Source organism: Pongo pygmaeus, chromosome 18 (genome assembly GCF_028885625.2).
Source record: "Pongo pygmaeus isolate AG05252 chromosome 18, NHGRI_mPonPyg2-v2.0_pri, whole genome shotgun sequence".
Classification (NCBI taxonomy): domain Eukaryota; kingdom Metazoa; phylum Chordata; class Mammalia; order Primates; family Hominidae; genus Pongo; species Pongo pygmaeus.
Genome location: NC_072391.2, coordinates 24,228,887 through 24,255,507, shown reverse-complemented (window position 1 = coordinate 24,255,507; position 26,621 = coordinate 24,228,887). Strand labels below are relative to the sequence as shown.

Here is a 26,621-nt window from a genome sequence, read left to right as displayed (position 1 = left end):
TCAACAATCCAGGCTGGGAGCGGTGGCTCACGCTGGGAGGCAGACGCAGGCGGATCACCTGAGGTCAGGAGTTCAAGACTAGCCTGGCCAACATGGTGAACCCCGGTCTTTACTAAAAATACAAAAATTGGGCTGGGCACGGTGGCTCACACCTGTAATCCCAGCACATTGGCAGGCCAAGGTGTGCGGATCATGATGTCAGGAGTTCTAGACCAGCCTGGCCAATATGGTGAAACCCCACCTCTACTAAAAATACAAAAATTATCCGGGCATGGTGGCATATGCCTGTAGTCCCAGCTACTCAAGAGGCTGAGGGATAAGAATCGCTTGAACCTGGGAGGCAGAGGTTGCAGTGAGCCAAGATCACACCACTGCACTCTAGCCTGGGTGACAGAGTGAGACTCTGTCTCAAAAAAAAAAAAAAAAAATTGGCTGACTGTGGTGGCACACACCTGTAATCCAAGCTACTCGGGAGGCTGAGGCAGAATTGCTTCAACCTGGGAGGCAGAGGTTGCAGTGAGCCAATATTGCGCCATAGCACTCCAGCCTGGGCGACAGAGTGAGACTCTATCTCAAAATTAAAAAAAAAAAAAAAAAAAAAAAAAAAGGCTGGGTATGGTGGCTCACACCTCTAATCCAGCACTTTGGGAGGCTGAGGCGGGTGGATCACCTGAGGTCAGAAGTTCGAGACCAGCCTGGACAACATGGCAAAACCCCATCTCTAGTAAAAATACAAAAATTAGCTGGGCATGGTGGTGGGCACCTGTAATCCCAGCTACTTGGGAGGCTGAGGCAGGAGAATTGCTTGAACCCAAAAGGCAGTGAGTCGAGATCCTGCCAGTGCACTACAGCCTGGGCAACAAGAGCAAAGCTCCGTCTCAGGAAAAAAAAAAAAAAAAGAGAAAGGAAAACCAATGCCAGTACTAGCACCTCCTCTTCCCCCGAAAAAATTACAAACAAGAATGTAGGAAAGGAAAGGAATTATGCGGATTAAACTAATCAAGCAGAAAGGACAAACTCAATTTTGAACCCACTGAATTTGCCACAAATATTGTAGAAAATATTCTCAAGGACTTTACAGTTGTCTACTTTGATTGGCACATGGTTCATAACAACAGTATTTGTGTCAAGGCACATCTTACTCTTCCTCGGCAGTCTTCCTCTGTCCATTGATTTTGTAATGACTGTTGACCTTCCTTGTCACTTTATGGACTTCAGCTCGAACTTTGGCTTCCATATGTCTCCATGAAGTAAAGAGGTCTTCCAGGCCAATTTTAATTCCTGGAAAGGAAGAAACCCTTTTCTTTGTGTGCATACAAATGGACCTCAGCCCTTGGTGAGAGTGAGGAGAGGAGAAGGTGAGAAACCTGAGGGCAAGAAGCTGTTCTTTCCCTTTCCAGGGCAAACTCATTTCCACACTATGGGGACTCCAACAGAGCCATACCTTCCCGGCTACGGCTATTGGACCTCCAGGCTTTCCGCTGTACATCCTTGGATCCGTCATGTACATTTTGTGACTTTAAGACAGTCTTGAGGAACGACACCTAGGAAATAATAATTTAAGAATAACGGCTGGGCACGCTGGCTCATGCCTATAATCCCAGCACTTTGGGAGGCCGAGGCGGGTGGATCATGGGGTCAGGAGTTCAAGACCAGCCTGGCCAAGATGGTGAAACCCCGTCTCTACTAAAAATACAAAAATTAGCCGGGCATGGCTGCGGGCGCCTGTAATCCGAGCTACTTGGGAGGCTGAGGCAAAGAACCATTTGAAGCCGGGAGGCGGAGGTTGCAGTGAGCCGAGATCACCGGGAGGTGGTGCATGCCTGTAATCCCAACTAGTCGGGAGGCTGAGGCAGGAGAATCACTTGAACCCAGGAGGAAAATGTTGTAGTGAGCTGAGATTGTGCCATTGCACTCCAACCTGGGCAACAAGATTGAAACTCTGTCTCAAAAAAAAAAAAAAATAGGCCAGGTGCGGTAGCTCACGCCTGTAATCCCAGCACTTTGGGAGGCTGAGGCAGGTGAATCACAAGGTCAAGAGATGGAGACCATCCTGGCCAACATGGTGAAACCCCGTCTCTACTAAAAATGCAAAAATTAGCTGAGCATGGTGGCGCACGCCTGTAGTCCCAGCTACTCGGGAGGCTGAGGCAGGAGAACTGCTTGAACCCGGGAGGCAGAGGTTGCAGTGAGCCGAGATCACACCACTGCACTCCAGCCTGGTGACAGAGTGAGACTCCGTCTCAAAAAAAAAAAAAAAAAAAAAAAGACATGAATATACGTCACACAACTGAACTGCACACTTCAACACGGTTAGATGGTAATTATCATGTTATAAGTATTTTACCACAGGTTAACATGTTTCACAACTTGAAAAGGAAGTAATTACCTTCAGCTCTCCGAGTTCTAGAATTTGTAACATTTCACCCCCTGCTCCTTCCTGATCTGCACTGGAGCATCTTCCTTCTACCCCTGCTCTACTCAGAGTCCACTTTCCCTTCCCTCACATCAGCTTCATTGAGGCTGGTTTGAACCTAACGCAAAACACTCTCACTAATGACTGAATTCCCACCAAGATTTCCATATTATCACAGTATGCTTTTAGTCTTCTAAGATATTAAATATTTGTTCTCATCATAGCTAAAATGCAATGCAAATCCCATCTCAGATGTGGGTCAGATACCTATGAATCTCCTGAGGTAGTCACTGAAATAACTTTTTTTTTTTTTTTTTTTTGAGATGGAGTGTCACTCTCACCCATGCTGAAGTGCAGTGGTGCTACCTTGGCTCACGGCAACCTCCACCTCCCAGATTCAAGCGATTCTTGTGCCTCAGCCTCCCAAGTAGCTGGGATTACAGGCGCCCACTACCGTGCCTGGCTAATTTTTGTCTTTTTAGTAGAGCTGGGGTTTCACCATGTTGGCCCATCTGGTCTTGAACTCCTGACCTCAAGTGATCCACCTGCCTCAGCCTCCCAAACTGCTGAGATTACAGGCATGAGCCACCACACTTGGCCTGAAATAATATCTTTCAAATTCTTTGAAGAATTTGTTCTTTTCTGATTTCTGCACATAGGATAAAAAACAAAACATGTACTAGGATTTCGAGAGAAGCAATGGGTAATCTAAAAAGATGAAAGAGCAACCACATCTATCCCACAGCTACCGCTAGATTTCATAGGAAAGGTAGCTGGCCCAGTTTGGAGCTAGGAGGAATGTCAAACACATGAAGAAATGAGAAGCAAGGAAATGCCATCATGCATGAATGCTTCATGGCACCCATGATGTCCCTGCTTAGGAGGTAGTGGTACAGATGACTAGATGACAAGGACAAAGATGAGAAGGCGCAAAGTTGTCCAAGTCCAACAGCTCAACTGAACTTTCCTAAATGGAATTTTTAAAAAGCGGTAAATTTAAAAACTTCCCCCGGCTCCCGTGGTGGCTGACGCTTGTAATCCCAGCACTTTGGGAGGCTGAGGCGGGTGGATCATTTGAGGTCGGGTTTTGAGACTAGCCTGGCCAACATGGTAAAACTCCGACTCTACTAAAAATACAAAAATTAGCTGGGCATGGTGGTGGGCACCTGTAATCCCAGCTACTTGAGAGGCTGAGGAAGGGGAATCGCTTGAAGCCAGGAGGTGGAGGTTGCAGTGAGCCAAGATCACACCATTATACTCCAGCCTGGGCAACACAGGGAGACTCGTCTTGGGGGTGGGGAAAAAAAAAAAAAAACACTTCCTCCAATTTATACTGAAAATTCTCTCTTCAGGACTAAGTGGCATAGAGAATGTTAAATGTGCCTCGATATCTTCATAACTCATATATTTTCTGTTTTCTACATATCTTGAAAGGCAGTGCCAAATGATGTGTAATTATCTAGGTGGTAAAACTGAAACATAAACTTCCTCTTCCCTTGAATATAAAAAAGCATTGTGGTATTAGTACTTTTATCTTGGATCATTGTTCAGAAGGAGGTTCAGCCCCCACACAACCACGTTTTTACTGCCATGAATGGCAAGAGAAAATGTAGAGCTCAACTTACCCAATGGAAAAAAGGCTCAAAAGACAAATTATGGCAGAACTTAGCAGCCAAATTCTTACCAAGTACAGACTTTTCACATACTGATCTCTCTCCAGTTGCAACTGGGAACATGCACTTTGAATGATGTCATTCAAAATTACCCTGCCCAGATACACTTTTCATTGATTCTCTGGAGGGCAGTTCTAAGAGATTCTCTGGGGCTTTCTCTGCATCATGAGACGCAGTGCAGTTCTGCCCTTCACCTTCTGGCAGTTTGTCACCTCGTCCCTATGACCTCGGAGGAACTTTGTCTCAGGCCAATTGTTTGTTCCTTGAGCTCTTTCATTTCCCCTAAAAATCATTTGCTGCCCCTCTAAATGTCCTACATCTCCATCTATCTCCCTCTCCCCTCAGAAGAGGGTGCTCTTTAAGCATCAACCATCCGGCCCTTCTAGCAGTCTCATTTTTCAGCTGGTTCCCATGTTTATGACTGTTCTATGTTTTTCTTCTCCTGTTAAGCTGTCTGTTGTCAGCTCATTTCTGCAGTGAATCTTCAGAGAGGAGACTGGAAGCTTTCCTTCCACCCATATGCTAGAACTATAAAGCAGAAGAGTTTAGAAAGAATTTCCTATTTAAGTGATGAAACCTCATACTCCATTTCTGATAAATAACACTAAGGTTAAAAAAAGTTATTTGTGACCAAAAGCTCTGTTGACATTTTATTAAACAAACACCAACCTATTTAATTTTCATAATGTAAATGGCAGATATTTTCATAATTCTTATGCTAACAAATCATTTTCCTGATTTTTTGGGTAAAGCCACATATTCATAATGAAGTCCAGAAACGTGAACTGTTTTAAATAATTTCTTCTTATTTGTGATTACAATTATACCTCTACAGAAAGTTAGTATACTCACACAAAGGCTAGTTTTCCAGAGGAAAATGGCAAGTGTAGAAATTCCCAGAAACACAATAATGATAATCCAAGGAATTCCACAAAAGTCAGTCCCAGGATGAAAATCATCAGGCACAGAATTGATAACCTGGAGTAATAATAGTTGAAATAATGAAAAGGTCAATGACACTGACAATATTTCACTCAGAAAGAATCATCCTTAGAAACCATCAACCTCCTCCAAAAGGTAACCACATCCCTCAGATATCACCGTGGGATTCCACTGCTACAAAAAAGAACAGAAGTTAGAAGTCTCATGTTTTTCAGATGGCTGGTAGTGTTTTTAGGCATTGCAAATGCGGGGTGTCGTCTTTCTTGGTATAAAGCAGGGATATCCAATCTTTTGGCTTCCCTGGCTATATTAAAGCAAAGTTGTCTTGAGCCACACATAACATACACTAACACTAACAATAGCTGATGATATAAAAAAAAAACCTCCTTTTTTTTTTTTTTTTTGGAGACAGACTTCCGCTCCGCAGAGTCGTCCTCCTTCAGCCTCCCAAGTAGCTGAGATTACAGGTCTCTGCCACCATGCCCGACTAATTTTTGTATTTTTAGTAGAGATGAGGTTTCACCATGTTGGCTAGCCTGGTCTCGAATTCCTGACAGGCGATCTGCCTGCCTCAGCCTCCCAAAGTGCTGGGATTACAGGTGTAAGCCACCGTGCCTGGCCACTTTTTGCTTTTGTTCTTGTTTGTTGTTTGTTTTTGAGATGGGGTCTCACTCTGTCACCCAGGCTGGAGTGCAGTGGCGTGCTCTCGGCTCACTGCAACCTCTGCCTCTCAGGTTCAAGTGATTCTCCTGCCTCAGCCTCCTGAGTAGCTGTGAGTACAGGTGCCTGACAGTGCACTCAACAAATTTTTGTATTTTTTGTGGAGATGGGGTTTTGCCATGTTGGCCAGGGTGGTCTCAAACTCCTGACCTCAGGTAATCTGCCCGCCTCAGCCTCCCAAAGTGCTGGGATTACAGGCAAGAACCACTGCGCTTGGCCAAAATCTCATAATGTTTTAAGAAAGTTTACAAATTTGTGTTGAACTGCATTCAAAACTGTCCTGGGCCACATGCAGCCCATCACTCATGGGTAAGACACGCTAAGTATAAAGTAATTATCTTATCTTTTCTGTTTTGAGACAAAGTCTTGCTCTGTTACCCAGGCTAGATTGCAGTGGCATGATCTCAGGTCACTGCAACCTCCGCCTCCTGGGTTCAAGTGATTCTCCTGCCTCAGCCTACTGAGCAAATGGGATTACAGGTGCCTGCCACCGTGCTTGGCTAATTTTTGTATTTTTAGTAGAGACAGGGTTTCACCGTCTTGGCCAGGCTGGTCTCCAACTCCTGACCTCATGATCTACCTGCCTCGGCCTCCCAAAGTGCTGGGAATACAGGTGTGAGCCACTGCGCCTGGCCAGTAGTTATCTTTTCTTTAAAGTTATTTACTTGTTTTTTAAATTGATGTGTAACATTGGATGCATTTATTATATATCACATGATAAAAGAATCCCTCTAAATAATACTTCTCTGTTGGATTATGTGAATCTTTGTCATTTAAAGCTCAGCATAAGTAAAAAAAAAAAAAAAAATACAATGAAAGGATTACTTCATTCACAAATAAGTATCAAATTTTAGTGCTTAAAAATTAACAAGGTGGGCCGGGCGGGGTGGCTCATGCTTGTAATCCCAGCAATTTGGGAAGCCGAGGTGGGTGGATCACGAGATCAGGAGATTGAGACCATCCTAGCTAACATGGTGAAACCCCATCTCCACTAAAAATACAAAAAATTAGCAGGGCCTGGTGGCACGCGCCTATAGTTCCAGCTACTCGGGAGGCTGAGGCAGAAGAATCACTTGAACCGGGGAGGCAGAGGTTGCAGTGAGCCGAGATTGCACCACTGCACTCAGCCTGGGTGACAGAGTGAGACTCCGCCTCCAAAAAAAAAAAAAAAAAAATACCAAGGTGGAGATCATGACAATGGCATGAAGAGTGTGGGATTTCTCTAAGATTGTTCATATTCATTCCATTAGACTCTTATCTGAGTGAACACGAAGACTTCCCCTGACTAAGTTCAGACAGCTTGTGATAGCATTTCTACATCGATTCCTCAGGATTTAACTATATATTTTTGAAAACATCTCAATTTTAAATGTTTCTTTCAAGATGGTGAATTAAACAGAGATAGCCCTTCAACAGGTTGAACTCAGCATATGCTGAGTCTGAAATGCAAATGATGGAGTTAGAGAACCATACAACAATGGTAATGATTCAGAAACATGGTGTTGAGCAAAATAAGGCAGACACAAAAGAGTAGCTATGGCATGGTATGCATCTGTATACGCGAAATTCCAGAATAAGCAAGCTAACCCATGATAAGAAAGAGACTGGCTGGGAAGAGTGAGAGTTCACTTTCTGGGGTGACATACTAGTTAGATCTTGGCTGGGCACGGTGGTTTACACTTGTAATCCCAACGCTTTGGGAGGCCGAGGTGGGCGGATCGCCTGAGGTCGGGAGTTGAAAACCAGCCTGACCAACATGGAGAAACCCTATCTCTACTAAAAATACAAAATTAGCTGGCTGTGGTGGCACACGGCTGTAATCCCAGCCACTCGGGAGGCTGAGGCAGGAGAATTGCTCGAACCTGGGAAGCAGAGGTTGCGGTCAGCTGATATTGTGCCACTGCACCCCAAAGGGCAACAAGGGATATTGTGCCATTGCACTCCAGCCTGGGCAACAAGGGAGAAACTCTGTCTCAAAAAAATAATAAAAAATAAAAATAAAAATAATAAAAATAAAATAATGTAGATCTTGAACGGGGGTTGGGTTATGCTGGTGTACGTACTTTCCAAAGTTAGTAAACTTACACTTAAGGTTATATATTTTGGCGGGGCGTGGTGGCTCACACCTGTAATCCCAGCACTTTGGGAGGCTGAGGCAGGCGGATCACGAGGTCGAGAGATAGAGACTATCCTGGCGAACATGGTGAAACCTCATCTAAACTAAAAATAGAAAAATTAGCCAGGCGTGGTGGTCTGCGTTTGTAATCCCAGCTACTCAGGAGGCTGAGGCAGGACAATTGCTTGAACCCCAGAAGCGGAGGTTGCAGTGAGCTGAGATCTTGCCACTGCACTCCAGCCTGGGCGACACAGTGAGACTCTGTCTAAAAAAAAAAAAAAAAAAATTCGTCAAACCAGATGACACAAATCAAATGATATTTCACTTTGTTTTGGTCCATTTTGTTTGTTTGAGACAAGAGTGCAGTGGGGCCATCTCAGCTCACTGCAACTTCCAGCTCTTAGGCCCAAGCGATCCTCCCACCTCAGCCTCTCCAGTAACTGGGATAACAGGCACGCACCACCAGGCCCGACTAATCTTTTTTGGAATTTTTTGTAGAGATGGGGTTTCGCTATGATGCCCTGGCTAGACTTCAACTCCTGGACTCAAGTGCTCTGCCCACCTCGGCCCCCTAAAGTGCTGGGATTACAGGCCTGAGCTGTGTAATTTCATGCCACATGACACAGCCCGGTAACAAGGAAGAAACCACGCGGATCCAGCGTCTACTCACATAGGTGGGGTGATGGCTGATAAATCCCAGCAGGAGGAGCCAAAAGAGCAGCCACCACACCGGCATGTCCTGGTCCTCTCAGGGCGCCCTGAGGCGGCCAGGACAGAGGCGGGGGTGGCTTAGGGCGGGGGTAGGGAAGGGGAAGGGGACGGGGAGGCAGAGGGAAGGGGAAGGGGAGGGGAGGGAAGGGAAGGGAAAGGAAGAGAAGGGGGCTGTTGGGCACCTGGAGGTGGAAGAGGAGGAGGAGGAGGAGGAGAAAGAGGTCTGGGAAAGGATCCGGTTCAAATTAAGTTCTCAAGCGCTGGTGGAAGGTTTAGCTACAGGTCACGGAGAAGGTCAATCAGGGAAGCAACAGGACGCGCAGGGCAAGGGAGCGTGAGGCTTAGGAGCAGTTAAATGGAGACCAAGGTTCTGCTTTCCACCCAACTGCCAAACCTTCTTCGGTCTGGGCCGTCTCTTAGCAACCCCAGGATTTTATACTCCCTCTCCACCAATCCCTGATGCCTGTGGTGCTGCCTCACAATGGACAGTCCGTGCGCGCCCCGCCATTCCAATGCCCCCTCCCCCATCTCAGGCCCCCATGCTCCTCCCAAGGACAGGTCCTGTCTGGAACCTTCAGAAACCTGATTTCTGGTCCTCCCCAACCAGCTCCCTGTCCCTGCTTCTGGGCACTCCTTCCTTCCTGAGCTCCCAGGGTTCCTCAAGGTCAAACATGGAGAAAACCCTATCTCTACTAAAAATACAAAATTAGCTGGCCGTGGTGGCACACGGCTGTAATCCCAGCCACTCGGGAGGCTGAGGCAGGAGAATTGCTCGAACCTGGGAAGCAGAGGTTGCGGTCAGCTGATATTGTGCCACTGCACCCCAAAGGGCAACAAGGGATATTGTGCCATTGCACTCCAGCCTGGGCAACAAGGGAGAAACTCTGTCTCAAAAAAATAATAATAATAAAATAAAAATAAAAATAATAAAAATAAAATAATGTAGATCTTGAACGGGGGTTGGGTTATGCTAGTGTACGTACTTTCCAAAGTTAGTAAACTTACACTTAAGGTTATATATTTTGGCGGGGCGCGGTGGCTCACGCCTGTAATCCCAGCACTTTGGGAGGCTGAGGCAGGCAGATCACGAGGTCGAGAGATAGAGACTATCCTGGCAAACATGGTGAAACCCCGTCTATACTAAAAATACAAAAATTAGCCAGGCGTGGTGCTCTGCGCTTGTAATCCCAGCTATTCAGGAGGCTGAGGCAGGACAATTGCTTGAACCCCAGAAGCGGAGGTTGCAGTGAGCTGAGATCTTGCCACTGCACTCCAGCCTGGGCGACACAGTGAGACTCTGTCTAAAAAAAAAAAAAAAAAAAAGTCGTCAAACCAGATGACACAAATCAAATGATATTTCACTTTGTTTTGGTCCATTTTGTTTGTTTGAGACAAGAGTGCAGTGGGGCCATCTCGGCTCACTGCAACTTCCAGCTCTTAGGCCCAAGCGATCCTCCCACCTCAGCCTCTCCGGTAACTGGGATAACAGGCACGCACCACCAGGCCCGACTAATCTTTTTTGGAATTTTTTGTAGAGATGGGGTTTCGCTATGATGCCCTGGCTAGTCTTCAACTCCTGGACTCAAGTGCTCTGCCCACCTCGGCCCCCTAAAGTGCTGGGATTACAGGCCTGAGCTGTGTAATTTCATGCCACATGACACAGCCCGGTAACAAGGAAGAAACCACGCGGATCCAGCGTCTACTCACATAGATGGGGTGATGGCTGATAAATCCCAGCAGGAGGAGCCAAAAGAGCAGCCACCACACCGGCATGTCCTGGTCCTCTCAGGGAGCCCTGAGGCGGCCAGGACAGAGGCGGGGGTGGCTTAGGGCGGGGGGAGGGAAGGGGATGGGGACGGGGAGGCAGAGGGAAGGGGGAGGGGAGGGGAGGGGAGGGAAGGGAAGGGAAAGGAGGAGAAGGGGGCTGTTGGGCACCTGGAGGTGGAAGAGGAGGAGGAGGAGGAGGAGAAAGGGGTCTGGGAAAGGATCCGGTTCAAATTAAGTTCTCAAGCGCTGGTGGAAGGTTTAGCTACAGGTCACGGAGAAGGTCAATCAGGGAAGCAACAGGACGCGCAGGGCAAGGGAGCATGAGGCTTAGGAGCAATTAGATGGAGACCAAGGTTCTGCTTTCCACCCAACTGCCAAACCTTCTTCAGTCTGGGCCGTCTCTTAGCAACGCCGGGATTTTATACTCCCTCTCCACCAATCCCTGATGCCGGTGGTGCTGCCTCACGATGGACGGTCCGCGTGCGCCCCGCCATTCCAACGCCCCCTCCCCCATCTCAGCCCCCCACGCTCCTCCCAAGGACAGGTCCTCTCTGGAACCTTCACAAACCTGATTTCTGGTCCTCCCCAACCAGCTCCCTGTCCCTGCTTCTGGGCACTCCTTCCTTCCTGAGCTCCCAGGATTCCTCAAGGTCACTCTTGGTGACAAAACATAAAAAACAAATGATGGCAAGACGGCAGGAAGAACCTCATACCCAAGCAGAGTGCTAGGTTTTACAGCCCCCGCTCAGCCATTCATATCCTAAGCAACAAAACATCACCAGGATGCGGAAGGTCCCAATAGTAAACCATCTCCATCACATCCACGTAGCCATCAGGCCATCAACCTGTATCTCAGGGACAAATGTTGTAGATACACTCATTTTAAGCATGCATGGTACATTTACAAAAATTAACCTGACTTATTTTGTTCCAGCAAATCTCAATATATTTTAGAGCAATCAAATCACACAGCATGTTTCTGATCATATAACTGTGCTAGAAGTTAATGATTAAAAGCTAACTCAAAATTATTATTTGCTTGGAAATTCAAAGTGCCCTTATAAGATATAAACGTAAGAAAGAATCCAAAATGAAACAAGATTGTCTTTAAACTCAATGATAAGATCATAACATGGCAAGAAAATGTCTCCCTCTGGCCTGGGAATTCCACTTTGTGGCACAAGGTTGTGTGATCTCACATCACCCGTAACCCACGTAGACATGTTAACATCCGAAACAGAGTGATGATGTCACTTATCTATATCATCTTACTGCCTGTGTGCATGGACTTTAAATTCTGAACCCAAATGAGGGGGAGAAAACCAAGTTGACTTTCATGATTGACCTTTCAGGGATGTCCAAGAAATCTGCATTTCAAGAAACAAAGTTCATCAGCTTCTCTCCTAGGGTATTTGGCCACAATACCCAGAGGGCTTGGCAGCATCATGAGTGATGGGTGGGGAGCACCAAGCAGGTGGGCAGGACCCAGGGCCTGGTGACCAGGACAGACCCCCACTATCCATCACCTTTGCAGGCCCTGTCCTCAGCTAAACTTCCCAAAGGCCTTCTTCTGCCCGATCACACAGAGTGTGCCCAAACTCACTCAGGCCTCTGGCAGCTGAAAACCACTGCTTTAAATCCCTTTACCATTTATTATGACATAAGGTTACTGTAAGCAGGAAATATTCTACTGATGCTACCAATGGAAAGCCAATGCCTTTACCATAAATAGAAAAACAACCCTAAGAAACAAACAAAACAAAAAACAGGGGCTGAGTGTGGTGGCTCATGCCTGTAATCCCAGCACTTTGGGAGGCCGAGGTGGGCCAATCACAAGGCCAGGACTTCCAGACCAGCCTGGCCAATATGGTGAAACCATGTCTCTAATAAAATACAAAAAGTAGCCGGGTGTGGTGGTGGGCGCCTGTAGTCCCACCTACTTCAGAGGCTGAGGCAGGAGGCAGAGGTTGCAGTGAGCGGAGATCGCACCACTGCACTCCAGCCTAGGCGACAGAGCGAGACTGTCTCAAAAACAGCAACAACAAAGAAACAAAAAACAGGGTTAACAAAACTATGGAATTCAATTCTATTTGTATGCTGCAGCCATGCTCCAGCCCTAGATTTGGCTGGGCACGGTGGCTCATGCCTGTAATCCCAGCACTTTGGGAGGCTGAGGCAGGCAGATCACAAGGTCAGGAGTTTGAGACCAGCCTGGCCAACGTGGTGAAATCCCGGCTCTACTAAACATACAAAAAGTAGCTGGGCATAGTGGCGGGCAGCTGTAGTCCCAGCTACTCCCAACCTGGGAGGCAGAGGTTGCAGTGAGCCGAAATCGTGCCACTGCACTGCAACCTGGGCGACAAGAGCAAAACTCCATCTCAAAACATAAAAATAAATAAATAAAATAAATGAAAAAATAAAATAAAAATAAATTCAAGCTTAGCCTGGGCAACATAGGGAGACCCCATCTCAAAAAAAAAGGCCAGGCACGGTGGCTCACACCTGTAATCCCAGCACTTTGGGAGGCCAAGGTGGGTGGATCACCTGAGGTCAGGAGTTCAATACGAGCCTGGCCAACATGGTAAAATCCTGTCTCTACTAAAAATACAAAAGCTAGCTGGGCGTGGTGGCACATGCCTGTAGTCCTAGCTACTTGGGAGGCTGAGGCAGGAGAATCGCTTGAACCTGGAGGCAGAGGTTGCAATGAGCTGAGATCACACCACTGCACTCCAGCCTGGGCATCAGAGAGAGACTCTATCTCCAAAAAAATAAAAAATAAAAGTAGTCAGGAAGAGACATCAACAAAAATTGGTGATGAATGGGGTAGCAGTGGCACTGGGGAACAAAAGGGAACAGATATTTTGCACTGCAATTGTCATCTCGTTTCGTTTCTTTTTTTTTTTTGAAATGGAGTCTCCTTCTGTTGCCAGGCTGGAATACAGTGGTGTGATCTCGGCTCACTGCAACCTCCGCCTCCCGGGTTCAAGCGATTCTCCTGCCTTAGCCTCCCAAATAGCTGAGACTACAAGCACATGCCACCATGCCCAGCTAATTTTTTTATTTTTAGTAGACACAGGGTTTCACCATTTTGGTTAGGATTGACTTGATCTCTTGACTTTCTGATCTGCCCACTTCATCCTCCCAAAGTGCTGGGATTACAGGTGTGAGCCATCATGCCTGGCCAATTGTCATCTCTTTTCAATATTGAGCACATATGGGTACGCTGTAAAGGAAACTTTAAAATCTCAGGATCCCAGCCCCCATCTTCTTATGCAAAAGAGAAAGTCATTGCAACACCCTTTTCCAAATGAATAGCTGTTCCTAAGATCATGTAACAGCCAGATAGATGTCTACTCAGCAAGAAAAGGCCTCAGGCATCTGGGAAGGGCTGCGCCCCATAGATCATTCATAAGTAAATTATTTGCTGGCCTCCTATAATCAAGGACATGCCAATGTTAACGTTAGGTCTACAAACTATTTTTTTCTTTGAGATGGAGTCTCTCTCTGTCACCCAGGCTGGAGTATAGTTGCGCAATCTGGGCTCACTGCAACCTCTGCCTCTCAGGCTCAAGCAATTCTCTTGCCTCAGCCACCTGAATAGCTGGGATTATGGGTGTGTGCCTCCACACTGGGCTAATTTTTGTATTTTTAGTACAGATGGGGTTTCACCATGTTGGCCAGGCTGTTTTCGAACTCCTGACCTCAGGTGATCCACCCGCCTTGGCCTCCCAAAGTGCTGGAATTACAGGTGTGAGCCACTGCACCCAGCTGAGTAAATTTCTTGATTGCACAGAATGTATGGTGATATTGGTGGACTTAAGGACATTGAATTGTTGATCAGGAATAAAGTATTATGTGTGTTTTCTGGGGTCCTGGATAATGCTGTAGCATTCAGGGTAGATTGAGTAAAAAAAATGTAGAGATGGTTTCCTAGTTACTTGTTTTTGCTTCTAATTTTCATTCATTTGCTATTTATTCTCTTCTGGCTTTCCTTGTGTATGCATATATATAAAACCATTATTATTATTATTATTTTTAGTTTCTAGTGGAAGGCTTTTATTTGGTTCTGTGAATAGTCATTTTATTTCCTATGTATTTCTAGCAAGTTGTATTCATTCCATTGATCTAAAATTCCTAGGCTGCCTTTGTCGGGCCTGCAGGAATTAATGGAGCATACCAGCTTTTTATTTTTTATATTTATTTTTTGAGACAGAGTCTCACTCTGTCGCCCAGGCTGGAGTGCAGTGGTGCGATCTCAGCTCACTGCAGCCTCCACCTCAGAGGTTCAAGCGATTCTCCTGCCTCAGCCTCCCGAGTAGCTGGGACTACAGGTGCCCGCCACCACGCCCGGCAAATTTTATTTATTTACTTATTTATTTTTTAGAGAGATGGAGTCTCACTCTGTCACCAAGGCTGGAGTGCAGAGGTGCAATGTCACCTCACTGCAACCTCCACCTCCTGAGTTCACGCCATTCTCCTGCCTCAGCCTCCCAAGTAGCTGGGACTACAGGCGCCCAGCACCACACCCAGCTATTTTTTTGTATTTTTAGTGGAAACGCGGTTTCACCGTGTTAGCCAGGATGTTTTTCTCTCCTGACCTCGTAATCTGCCCGCCTCGGCCTCCCAAAGTGCTGGGATTACAGGCTTGAGTCACTGTGCCTGGCCTGACATTGTATTTTAAAGAATTTTTTTTTTTCTTTTTTTTTAAGAAAGGATCTCGCTCCGTCACCCAGGCTGGGGTATGGTAGCACAATCTTGGCTCACTGCAACCTCTCTCTCCTGGGTTCAAGCCAACCTCCCACCGAAGCCTCTGGAGTAGCTGGGACTACAGGTACACACCACCACACCTAGCTAACGTTTAGTACTTTTTGTAGAGATTTCCTAGGGGTTTCTCCATGTTGCCCAGGCTGGTCTCGAACACCTGAGGGCAATTGATCTCGCTGTCTCAGCCTTCCCAAGTGTTGGGATTACAAGTGTGAGCCACCTGTAATTTCTCCATTCTAAGAGACATGTAGTAATGTCTCATGGTGATCTTAATTTGCATTTCACTAATGACTAATGATGTTAAACATCTTTTCAAGTGCTATACATTTTCATTTTCTTTGATGAAGTATCTGCTCAAATCTGTTGTTCATTTAAAAAATTGCATTGTGGCTCACACCTGTAATCCCGGCACTTTGGGAGGCCAAGGCAGGCAGATCACCTGAGGTCAGGAGTTCAAGACCAGCCTGGCCAACACAGTGAAACTCCAACTCTACTAAAAATACAAAAAAACTAGCTAGGTGTGGTGGCGCATGCCTGTAATAACAGCTACTCAGGAGGCTAAGGCAGAAGAATCACTGGAACCCGGGAGGCGGAGGTTGCAGTGAGCCAAGATCGCACCACTGCACTCTAGTCTGGACAACAGAATGAGACTCCATCTCAAAAAAAAAAAAATTGTATTGCTCATCTCCTTATTGAGTTGTAACAGTTCTTTATATATTTTAGATACAAATTCTTTCTCAAACAAATGTTTTGTAGCTTCTGGGGAAAAGAATGAAAAAGAAATTTTAAAAGAAGACAGGCCTGGGACAGTGGCTGGGTGGCTGTGGTAGCTCACGCCTGTAATCCCATCACTTTGGGAGGCCAAGGCAGGTGGACCACCTGAGGTCAGGAGTTTGAGACCAGCCTGGCCAACATGGCGAAACCCTGTCTCTACTAAAAATACAAAAATTAGCCCGGCATGGTGGTGCACCCGTAATCCCAGCTACTTGGGAGGCTGAGGCAGGCGAATCACTTGAACCTGGGAGGTGGAGGTTGCAGTTAGCCAAGGTTGCACTGCACTCCAGCCTGGGCAGCAGAGCAAAGCTCCATCTCAAAAAAATAAAAAATAAAAATAAAAAAAGACAAAAAAAAAAAAAAAAGAAAGAAGAAAAAAATGTTCTGCAAATATTTCTCCCAGTCTGTAACTTGCCCTTCATCTTCTTAATAGGGGCTTTCAAACAGCTAATGCTTTTAATTTTTGATAAAGTACAATTTATGGTTCACCATTTTATATCCTAAGAAATGTAACCTAAAGTCACAAAGATCTCCTGTATTTTCTTCGAGACATTTTATTGTCTTAGATCTATGCTTAGGTTGATGAACCATTTATAGTTAATATTTATATATACAGAGAATAAGATAAGGGTTAAGATTCAGTTTTGTTCCACATAGATATCCAAGCTCTAAGACCACTGATGGAGAAAGATTGTCCTTTCTCCCTCGAATTACCCGGGCATCTGTAAAAACCTGAAGTGACCATATACTTCACATAAGTCTATTTCTGAATTCTCTTATTTTCTTTGGTTAATCTCACACAGTCTTACTTGCTGCTTTACAGAAGTCTCGAAGTATGACAAGACAAGTCTTCCAATTTTGTTCTTTTTCAAAATTATTTGGGCTATTCCTAGATCCCTTGTGTTTCCATATAAACTTTAGAATTAGCTCATCAATTTCTATAAGAAATTGTAGCCTGTTGAGATTTTAAGAGGGATTGATTTGAATCTATAGATTAGTTTGGGAAGAACTGACTTAATACTTAGTCTTCCAACCCATGTGTATAGCATATTGTTCTTGGGTCTTCTTGAATTTCTCTCAGTAACATTCTTAGTTTTCAATGTACAGATCTTGCATACATTTTGTTAAATTTATCCATAAATTTTTCATGTTTTTTGATCCTATTATAAATGACATTTAAAATTCAATTTCCAATTCTTCTTTGCTAGTATATAAAAATCCAGAAAGTGGTTTAGATTTGATCATTAGTTCCAGGAGCTTTTCTTTAGTTTTCTATCTATACAATCATGCCTGCAAACAAAGTTTTACTTCTTCCTTTCTAATCTGTCAGTTTTTTTTTTTTGCCTTATTGCACTGTCTTAGATTTCAAATATGATGCTGAATGAGATAAATGGAGCAGCAAGTGGTAGTTGCTCTGCCACCTATAAGGTAGATATTTAAGTATGACATTTTATGAATTTTCTTGTTTAATTTTTACAACAATCTTACGATGTCAGTACAATTATTTTTATTTATTTATTGAGATGGGGTCTTGCTATGTTACCCAGGCTGGTACTGAACTTCTGGGCTTAAGCCAACATCTTGCTTGTCTCCTGAGTAGGGGGACTATAGGCATGTGCCACCACACTTGGCTTAAATGTGTCCTTTAAAAATTCAGGCCAGGCACAGTGGCTCATGCCTATAAACCCAGCAATTTGGGAGGCTGAGGCAGGCGGATCACTTGAGGTCAGGAGTTCGAGACCAGCCTGGCCAACATAGTGAAACCCTGTCTCTACTAAAAATACAAGAAATTAGCCAGATGTGGTGGCACACACCTGTAATCCCAGCAATTCAGGAGGTTGAGGCAGGAGAAACACTTGAACCCGGGAGGCAGAGATTGCAGTGAGGTGAGATTGTGCTACTGCACTCCAGCCTGGGCAACAGAGTGAGACTCTGTCTCAAAAAAATAAAATAAAATTCAGTTTAGAACAGAGAAAGGAAGTACATGAAGGAGAAGATAGAGAAGCATTTACAATCTAAATGAAAAAGTATACACACACATAAAATAACTTCCAAAACAAACCAACGATTAAAGAAAAATCTAACGAGCCAACCTTACTATTACAGTTTTTGCTACAATGTGGATATGGGCTATCTTAAACATGTGGTACACACACATTTCTTAAGACTTTATCTTTTATAGGCTGAGGACGCAGCCTCGCTCCTATATATTCAAAATGGTAGATTCAGCATCATGCTACCTACCTGCATTTGTGACAAGCAACAGGGGCAGTCTTCCTAGCTCTATATCATCTTTAATCAGTTTCTCCAGGAAGGCAACATCCTGGAACCAAAACAAACCATTAAAAAATGAGGTGCCCAGTATAAAAGCTATAAAATGAAAAATTATGACTTACAAAAGAAGCAGATAACTCTCAAAAGTAATGTCAAATCAATTCTTACTCTTGACAATTTTTCTGTTTTCTCTCATCATAGATGTGAAAATCAAATAGTTTTCCTTTAAGACTAGAAAAATCCGTTAAACAAGATTAAAGGTAAAAACTGCACATATGCAGGAACATTTCTTTGATTTTAAACATTTACATTTAAATGAAATGTTCTCTTAACTCCCCTAAAACAGCCAAGAATGTGTCTCTACTATGACTCACTGACGTACCTGAACTAGAAAATAAAACTACCTTGACAAAAGAAATAAAAAACTCTAAAATCCATCCCTTCCTTTTCCTTCTGGAATCATTAAGGAGAGATTTATCACCTACATGTCTGAAAATAAGCAGAACTCAATTCCACGATGACAATGAAGAACCTCATTTTCAAAATCTGCCCATTCATAAATCCAGGAAACAGTGCTAACTCATTAAAAGTAGGAGCTTCAGAAGAAATTTCTGGTGCTCAATTGAGCTGCCATGTTTCTACTTAAAGCAGGTGATACAGTAATTACAAGACTCCTTGAAAGCCAGGTGCTCCTGACCTATATACCAACCAACCTTCATGGACATTCACATATTAACAGAAGCATTTATTACACAATGCAAGGATCCAAGCAATACATGAGTAAGTTACTAATTATCTGGAGGCCAGCAAACAGAACTTCATTTGAAAGGTAGTTTCAAAACACAATCCCACATGATTTTACAAACCAAAAGTAGAACTCACCATCTGATGCTGGGATCCAAACATAGCGTTACAAGGTACACGGCACAAGCAGGGGAAGGGCAAGCCGAACTGCAGGAAGAAACACACCACTTGACAAGAAAGCTCTCTGCACCATTCACTTCAGATTGTGAAAGGCTGTGGCTCTAAGACAAGCCACGATTATTCTTCTAAGAAATCTCTCTCCTTAGGGGAACTCTTAATATTATAAATTGATGTTAAAGTACATTTAGAAAGCCAAGCCAAAAAAAAAAAAAAAAAAAAGGTGAATTTCCAAGTGCCTTATAAGAGGATATAATGTAAAATTTTCTAAATGAGTGAAGTAATTATCTTTGGTATATTCTAGAATATACCAGAAACACTTTGACAAACACAGAAACAAGTGGGTCGTGAGCATTTTAATGGGGGTAATTTTGGATTCTTTCTCCAAGCATTACCGGTAAATAACACCAGCTAAAGGCATTCAAAGAACAGTATCTTATTTATGGGTTCACCCACCTCTAAAAAGTAATAAATATGGATTAGCAGATGCACATTTCTCAAGAGAAGTGAAGTCAGTGTTATGCACAGAGACAGTGGTTGTCAACTTGATTTTATATTCTTCATGTTTAGCTTCCAAGTCCTTGAGGAGTTTACAGTTTTAGGAAGTGTAAACAGTTGCAGCATATTGTTTTGTGTGACTAAGACTCGGTAGCATTCAGAGACCAAAAATTTAATAAGCACATTTTTCTCCTTAAAGGATTAAAAATTATGAATGTGACACCCAAGTAAAACAAATCCTCAAAAAAAATACAGGTATTAAAAGTGAAAATGCCTAGCCCCCTACCCTATAAGCCACCAATCCACCCCATTAACAGTTTAATACAAAAACTTTCAGATATTTTCTAGGTATAAATTTACGTATTTTTCTAGGTACAAAAACATAGGTATAAAGGATACACACACTTTAAAAAACATGAACATAACCATCTTATATATGCTGCTCTGCCAGCTGCCATTCCCAACAGAACACTCTCACACATCTTTTGAAGGTTAGACTGTTGTCCCCAAACACCCTTGTGTCCGCAAGAGCCTGGCTCTTAATTCATTTCACGTTTCAGAGGATTATTATTAAATTCCCCATTTTGTACACCCTCAAGAAGAGGACATAATTTCTTAACACCAGTGATCACAGCTCAGAATCAACTTAAAAGTCACTAAGTGTCTCCCATACATCCCCCTGGGACTCCTACAGCTTACAAAAGAGGAACCCTCCAATCCTACGGGTTTAACTTTCAAACGTTCTTGGCAAAGACAGTTAACTGTTTTATCTCGATGTAGTCCCCCCAGTTGGGCTAGAAGCGCCATGAACTTTAAAAACAGTCATGCTCGGCTGGGTGTGGTGGCTCACGCCTGTAATCCCAGCACTTTGGGAGGCTGAGGTGGGCAGATCACAAGGTCAGGAGATCGACACCATCCTGGCTAACACGGTGAAACCCCATCTCTACTAAAAAAATACAAAAAAATTAGCTGGGTGTGGTGGCAGGCGCCTGTAGTCCCAGCTACTTGGGAGGCTGAGGCAAGGAGAATGGCATGAATCTGGGAGGCAGAGCTTGCAGTGAGCCGAGATCGCGCCACTGCACTCCAGCCTGGGTGACAGAGCAAGACTCTGTCTCAAAAAAAAAAAACAAAAACAAAAACAAAAACAAAAAAGTAGTCATGCTCTTTGATCCAGCAATTCTAGACTGACTCTGAAAATCCATCTGAGGACCATAACCCTAAATAAAATACAGGAAGAGCTTTATGCACAGAGAAGTCCTTAACAGCACTACACAAAGAACATTACCTGAAAATGGTCACAGAAAGCAAGAGAATGCAAACACTCTTCGTTGTCCAAAAAGGCAACAGTTAATTACTATATATTCACTTGAAGAAATACCATGAAGCCACTAAAAATAAACTATACTTTGAAAAATTATTATTAAAATGATATATTCCTGTTTTAACAGTAAGTGAAAAGAGCCAGATACAATCATATAAACACAAACACACCCCCTTCAATTAAAGTCTGGGAAAAAAGAGAAAATGTTGACTGTGGATGCCCTTGGGTAATCTATCACATATTCCTTATTTCTAAATTCAGTAATTTTTACAAATATGACAAAAGCATGTAAGACCATCTTTCTTTTCACTCAACAAGAACAGCAACTAGAGAAACGGGTCAACTTTAAAACTTTCAGAACAAAATAAGACATTATTTCTTTAAAATAGCCACCTGATACCACATTACCTGATTACAAAGGTATTGGCCCAGGCAAGGTCTAGCAGCAGCACTAAGATATATGACAGGCTTCTTGTTATATAACACATTGAAGCCATCCACTACGAAGTCTTCATATCGAGAATGAATGGCAAGCCTACATATCTTTGCAAGTCCTTCTCTTTCCTCTTTGTGGAAATAAGCACAGCCATTTTCATATCTGTTAAGAGATACATATTAATATGCTCTTATTTCTAGTTAAGGATTGTATAAGTCAACCTTATAATCATGGAGACAATTCTTTTCTCAAGCTAGGAATTGTCACTTTTATCAGGCAGAGAGGACAGGAATGTGAAACATCCTCATCATAGATGGCTGACACCTCATTACAGCTGAGGTTACCAAGCAGCGAGACAATAACCCTCCATCCATACCCAATTCCATAAAGAGCAGAAACTATGAAAACAAGTAGAGACCAGGAATTCCCAGATATAAAAAGCCTGAAGATCATGGTTCTGGCTTATTATGAACTAAGGCCAGCATTGGATAACACAGGCATAGTTCATAGCAGAGTTTCAGCCCTAAAACATCCAGAGTAAATAAAACTGTCAAAAATGCTAGCCAGAGGCTGGGTGTGGTGGCTCATGCCTGTAATCTCAGCACTTTGGGAGGCCAACGAGGGTGGATCACCTGACGTCAGGAGTTTTGAGACTAGCCTGGCTAACATAGTGAAACAACTGTCTCTACTAATTGCCAGGTGTGGTGGTGAGTGACTGTAGTCCCAGCTACTCGGGAGACTGAGGCAGGAGAATCGCTTGAACCCAGGAGGTGGAGGGTGCAGTGAGCCGAGATTGTGCCATTGCACTCCAGCCTGGGCGACAGAGTAAGACTCCGTCTCAATAAAATAAAAAAGCTACTCGGGCTAACTTTTGGTTTTACTAAAATCTGCTGAGGCTCTATCTCCTAGAGGAGGAGGGACAATTTCAATTACAGGCATAAGATTTTTACTAGAACAACACAACACTGCTCCTTTAATAAAGTTGGGCAAACTTATACTCTTGCTTGGCCAAGTTCTTTCCCAACACTGAAAGTGAGGGTCTCTCAAGATAAATGTCTCAAGTTAGGCAAACATTCCTTCTCCATAAAAGTAATAGCATAAACCCAATGCCACTAGTCCTATGTCTCCTACTGAATCCTTCATCTGTTGTAATTTCTTAGTACTGCCAGGATTATCACAGAATAAAACAAATTTCAATTTCATAGCACATATTCATCTTCCTTATGACAGAGTTTTCTTTTTTTTTTTTGAGACAGAGTCTTGCTCTGTCACCCAGGCTGGAGTGCAGTGCCTCAGCCTCTGGAGGAGCTGGGACTACAGGTGCCCACTACCACGCCTGGCTAATTTTTTTGTATTTTTAGTAGAGACAGGGTTTCACCATGTTAGCCAGAATGGTCTCGATCTCCTCACCTTGTGATCCGCCCACCTCAGCCTCCCAAAGTGCTGGGATTACAGGCATGAGCCACCGCGCCTGGCCTCAGAGTTTTCTAATAAAACACAAGCTAATATTTTCAAAGCACAGCTGGCCCTCCAAACCTGTGGGTTCTGCATCTGTGGATTCAACCAAGCATGAGTAAAAAATCTTCAGAAATTTAAGAAGATGGGTGCCTCTGTACTGAATATCTACAGACGTTTTTCCTTGTTATTATTCCCTAAACAATACAGTGTAACAACTATTTACACAGCATTTACATCATATTAGGTATTATATGTAATCAAGAGATTAAAGTATATGGGAAGATGTGCCTCAGTTACATGAAAATACTGTGCTATTTTGTATAAGGGATTTGAGCATCCATGAATTTTTTTATCCAGAGGGTGAGGATGGGAGGTCAAGAACCAATCCCCCAAGGACACTCAAGGATAAGGGACAACTGTATTTGAATCTAGATCATTGCTCTATCTTCCACTGACATGTGCCAATTAGATACCCCACAAATAAATAACTGCTGACCCTATCAAACACGTATGTACTTCTATTCTCCACCCTTCACATGTATTAGTCCATTAGCTCATTTAATCCTCACAACATTTCTGTGAAATAGGCATTAATACTATCCCCATCTAACAGACGATGAAACAGGCACTGAGAGGTTAAACACCCCTTTCAAGGAGAAGGAAATCTGAACCCAAGTAGTACAGCTCCAGAAAAAAGATCTTTCAGTCTATGCCCGACTCAAAAAAGTCTTCACTGGAAACTCATCATGTCTTTACCCGAAAATTCTGCATAGCCATAAGGTGGTATCTGAAAGTATCCTAGTTGTAAGTTTTCTCAGCTTCTCTTTGTCCAGAGTTGAAATATAAGCTCCCAGACTATGTCCCAACAAAGCCATATGACCTTGTTCTCCAATATTTTGGATTCTGTTAAGCAAAATTAGTTTAAAGTATTAGAGTCAAACCATAAAAAAGGACATAGAACTTAGAGACACAGAATTCCACAGAAATATCTGTCAGACTCGAAATCTACTTAATGGCCCAGAAGGCAAATCAATGCATAAACAGTAGTGATAGTTTGGTGAGAATTTTTTCTATTTTTTGAGATGGAGAAAAAAATATATATTTTTTTTTCTGAGATTGAGTCTCCCTCTTGATGCCCAGGCTGGGGTGCAGTGGTGCGATCTCGGCTCACTACAACCTCCACCTCCTGGGTTCATGTGATTCTCCTGTCTCAGCCTCCCAAGTAGCTGGAATTACAGGCACCCACCACCAAGCCCGGCTAATTTTTTGTATTTTTAGTAGAGATGGGGTTTCACCATGTTGGCCAGGCTGCTCTTGAACTCCTGACTTCAGGTGATCCACCTGCCTCGGCCTCCCAAAGTGCTGGGATTACAGGGATGAGCCACCACTCCTGGCCAGAAAAATATTTTCCTAATTTGAGTTCCAGGAGGTAAATATCCCTTTTTAAATTGAGTACCTACAAACTGTTTTAAAATAATTTCCTATTAAAGTATTTTAAAAATTAAATACCAGCCTTAAGAATTGTGGAGGGTAGAGCTAAGGTAAAATGAGCTGAAAGCATTTTTTAAAGAACTAAATCCTGGCCAGGCACAGTGGCTCATGCCTGTGATCCCAGCACTTTGGGAGGCCAAGGCGGGTGGATCACGAGGTCAGGAGATTGAGACCATCCTGGCTAACACGGTGAAACACCATCTCTATTAAAAATACAAAAAATTAGCCGGGCCTGGTGGCGGGCACCTGTAATCCCAGCTACTCAGGAGGCCGAGGCAGGAGAATGGAGTGAACCTGGGAGGCGGAGCTTGAAGTGCGCCGAAATGGCACCACTGCACTCCAGCCTGGGTGACAGAGTAACACTCCATCTCAAAAAAAAAAAAAAAAAAAAGAATTAAATCTCAGGTATATGCATCAAATAAGAATTATTTATTGCAATAATACAGCAGATTCATGGGGGACTAGGTATTATTTTATATATAATTAAAATTGATTATATGAAATATTTTATATAGAATTAAAACTAATTTCCCTTATAAAGAATAACTGTAAAAAAGAAGGAATAAGTTTACAATTGTTAACTATGAATAATAAGAAAAAGACAAATAACCTAATAGGATCATGGGCAACAGACAGTTCCTAGAAATAGAAATGGGTCTTAAAACATACAAAAAGACATGTCACTTGGTTCATAATTTAAAAAACCTGCAAATTCAAATTATGCTGAAACACCATTTCTCACTTATCAGATTTCTCATCAGAATATCACTTATCAACGATCCTTCAGTCTGATAATGCCTTTGCAGGTGAAAGTGGGGAAATAAAGTACTCTCACACATTGCTGGTGGGACTGCTAAATGCCACAACTCCATGGAGGGAAATTTGGCAGGATCTATCAAAATTACAAAAGCACACACTGTCTGAGACAGCAACTCCACTTTCAGGACTTTGTCCTCCAGACACCTGCTACTATGAGAAGTGACACATGTTGAAAGTTGTTTGCTGCAGCAATGTTTGTAACAGTGCAACATGACAGGGGACCAATAAAATAAAATATGGTTCATCTGTTCAAAGTAAAATACATAGCTCTGACAAAGGAGAAAGTTCCTGTGCATTAATATGCAGTGAACTCCAAGACATAAGTGAAAAAATGCAAGGTGCAGAGCACATGCGTAGTAATTATGTATTAGAGAGGGTGGGCATAGACATTTTGCTGGTGTATAATACATATAAAATCTCTCTGGAAGAATACACAAGAAACTGGTAATGTCTGTCTCTAGAGAAGAAAACACGGTAGGAAGATAGAGGTAGGAAGGAAAATTCCCTTTGTATATCGTTTTTTATTGTATAAATTTTGAACCAAGAGAACAATTTTACTTATTTCAAAACATTAAACTTAAAATAATTAAAGAGAAAACTAACTAAATACCTAATGAATACAAGTACAGCAATCCTTAGGAAGCAGAAGCACAGCAGCAGAAAGACATACGACACTCACTCTTCAGTCCTTCTGCCAGCGCCTCTCTAAGGCATGACACCATAAAAACTATGGGATCTAATTTCAATAAATGCCTTCATTTCACAAAATATATATTACATATAAATGTCTTTCTGAAAATAAAAAGGACTATTTTAATATCATATGTAACTCGATGAAATATAGCTTCTTATTTGAGCAACTTGTCAGAGCGCAATCACTACTGAAATCAAGAACACATACACTTGAAAAGAGAAGCTGCCAGGTTCATTACCTGGGGCTCTGGGGCTCCTCATCTTCATCTCCATGCATCAGATTCTGAACTAACTGGAGGATGCTCACCATATCTTGTCCACTGAAGAATAGAAAGAGTTGATGGGCTGATGGGAACAGCACACATCCCCCACCACTCTCCCGCTACTTCCCTCATCCAACTAGTGTTGCTTCAAGTTTTTTTTCTTAAGCAACTATAAGAGAAAGAACGTGGTATATAGTTTATGCTTTTTAAAAAACAAAGCTCAAATTATAAACTGAATTCTGATATAAACTTACTTGTGGTTAAATAAATCTTCTACCTAATTATGAGTTTCATTTTAATAAATGTCACCAGTCTTTTTATTTTTATTTTTTTTTTTTGAGACAGGGTCTCACTTTGTCACCCAAGCTGTAGGGAAGTGGCATAATCTGGGCTCACTGCAACCTCCGCCTCCCGGGTTTAAGCGATCCTCCTGCCTCAGCCTCCTGAGTAGCTGAGATTACAAGCGTGCGCCACCACGCTCGGCTAATTTTTGTATTTTTAGTAGAGATGGGGTTTCACCATGTTGGCCAGACTGGTCTTCAACTCCTGGCTTCAAGTGATCCA

At 43.2% G+C, this 26,621-nt stretch overlaps 1 protein-coding gene across 33 annotated transcripts in view; it reads right to left on the bottom strand.

Moving 5' to 3' along the window:
• Positions 1-26,621, bottom strand: part of LOC129016289 (nuclear pore complex-interacting protein family member A7-like) — a 98,719-nt gene that overhangs the window by 9,263 nt on the left and 62,835 nt on the right. For 17 of the 33 annotated variants that reach the window (XM_063654035.1, XM_063654030.1, XM_063654037.1 and 14 more), the window contains 6 exons: positions 26,034-26,114; positions 23,548-23,694; positions 21,306-21,495; positions 4,942-5,067; positions 1,445-1,544; positions 1,143-1,281 (listed from right to left, as the gene is read on the bottom strand). In XM_063654035.1, the coding sequence (XP_063510105.1) occupies positions 1,143-1,281; positions 1,445-1,544; positions 4,942-5,067; positions 21,306-21,495; positions 23,548-23,694; positions 26,034-26,114 (783 nt within the window). Of the gene's footprint in view, positions 1-1,142; positions 1,282-1,444; positions 1,545-4,941; positions 5,068-7,836; positions 7,969-8,537; positions 9,065-10,285; positions 10,760-18,127; positions 18,207-19,039; positions 19,098-21,305; positions 21,496-23,547; positions 23,695-26,033; positions 26,115-26,621 lie in introns of those variants that run through there. The other 16 variants (XM_063654048.1, XM_063654049.1, XM_063654051.1 and 13 more) reach the window with 12 other exon arrangements.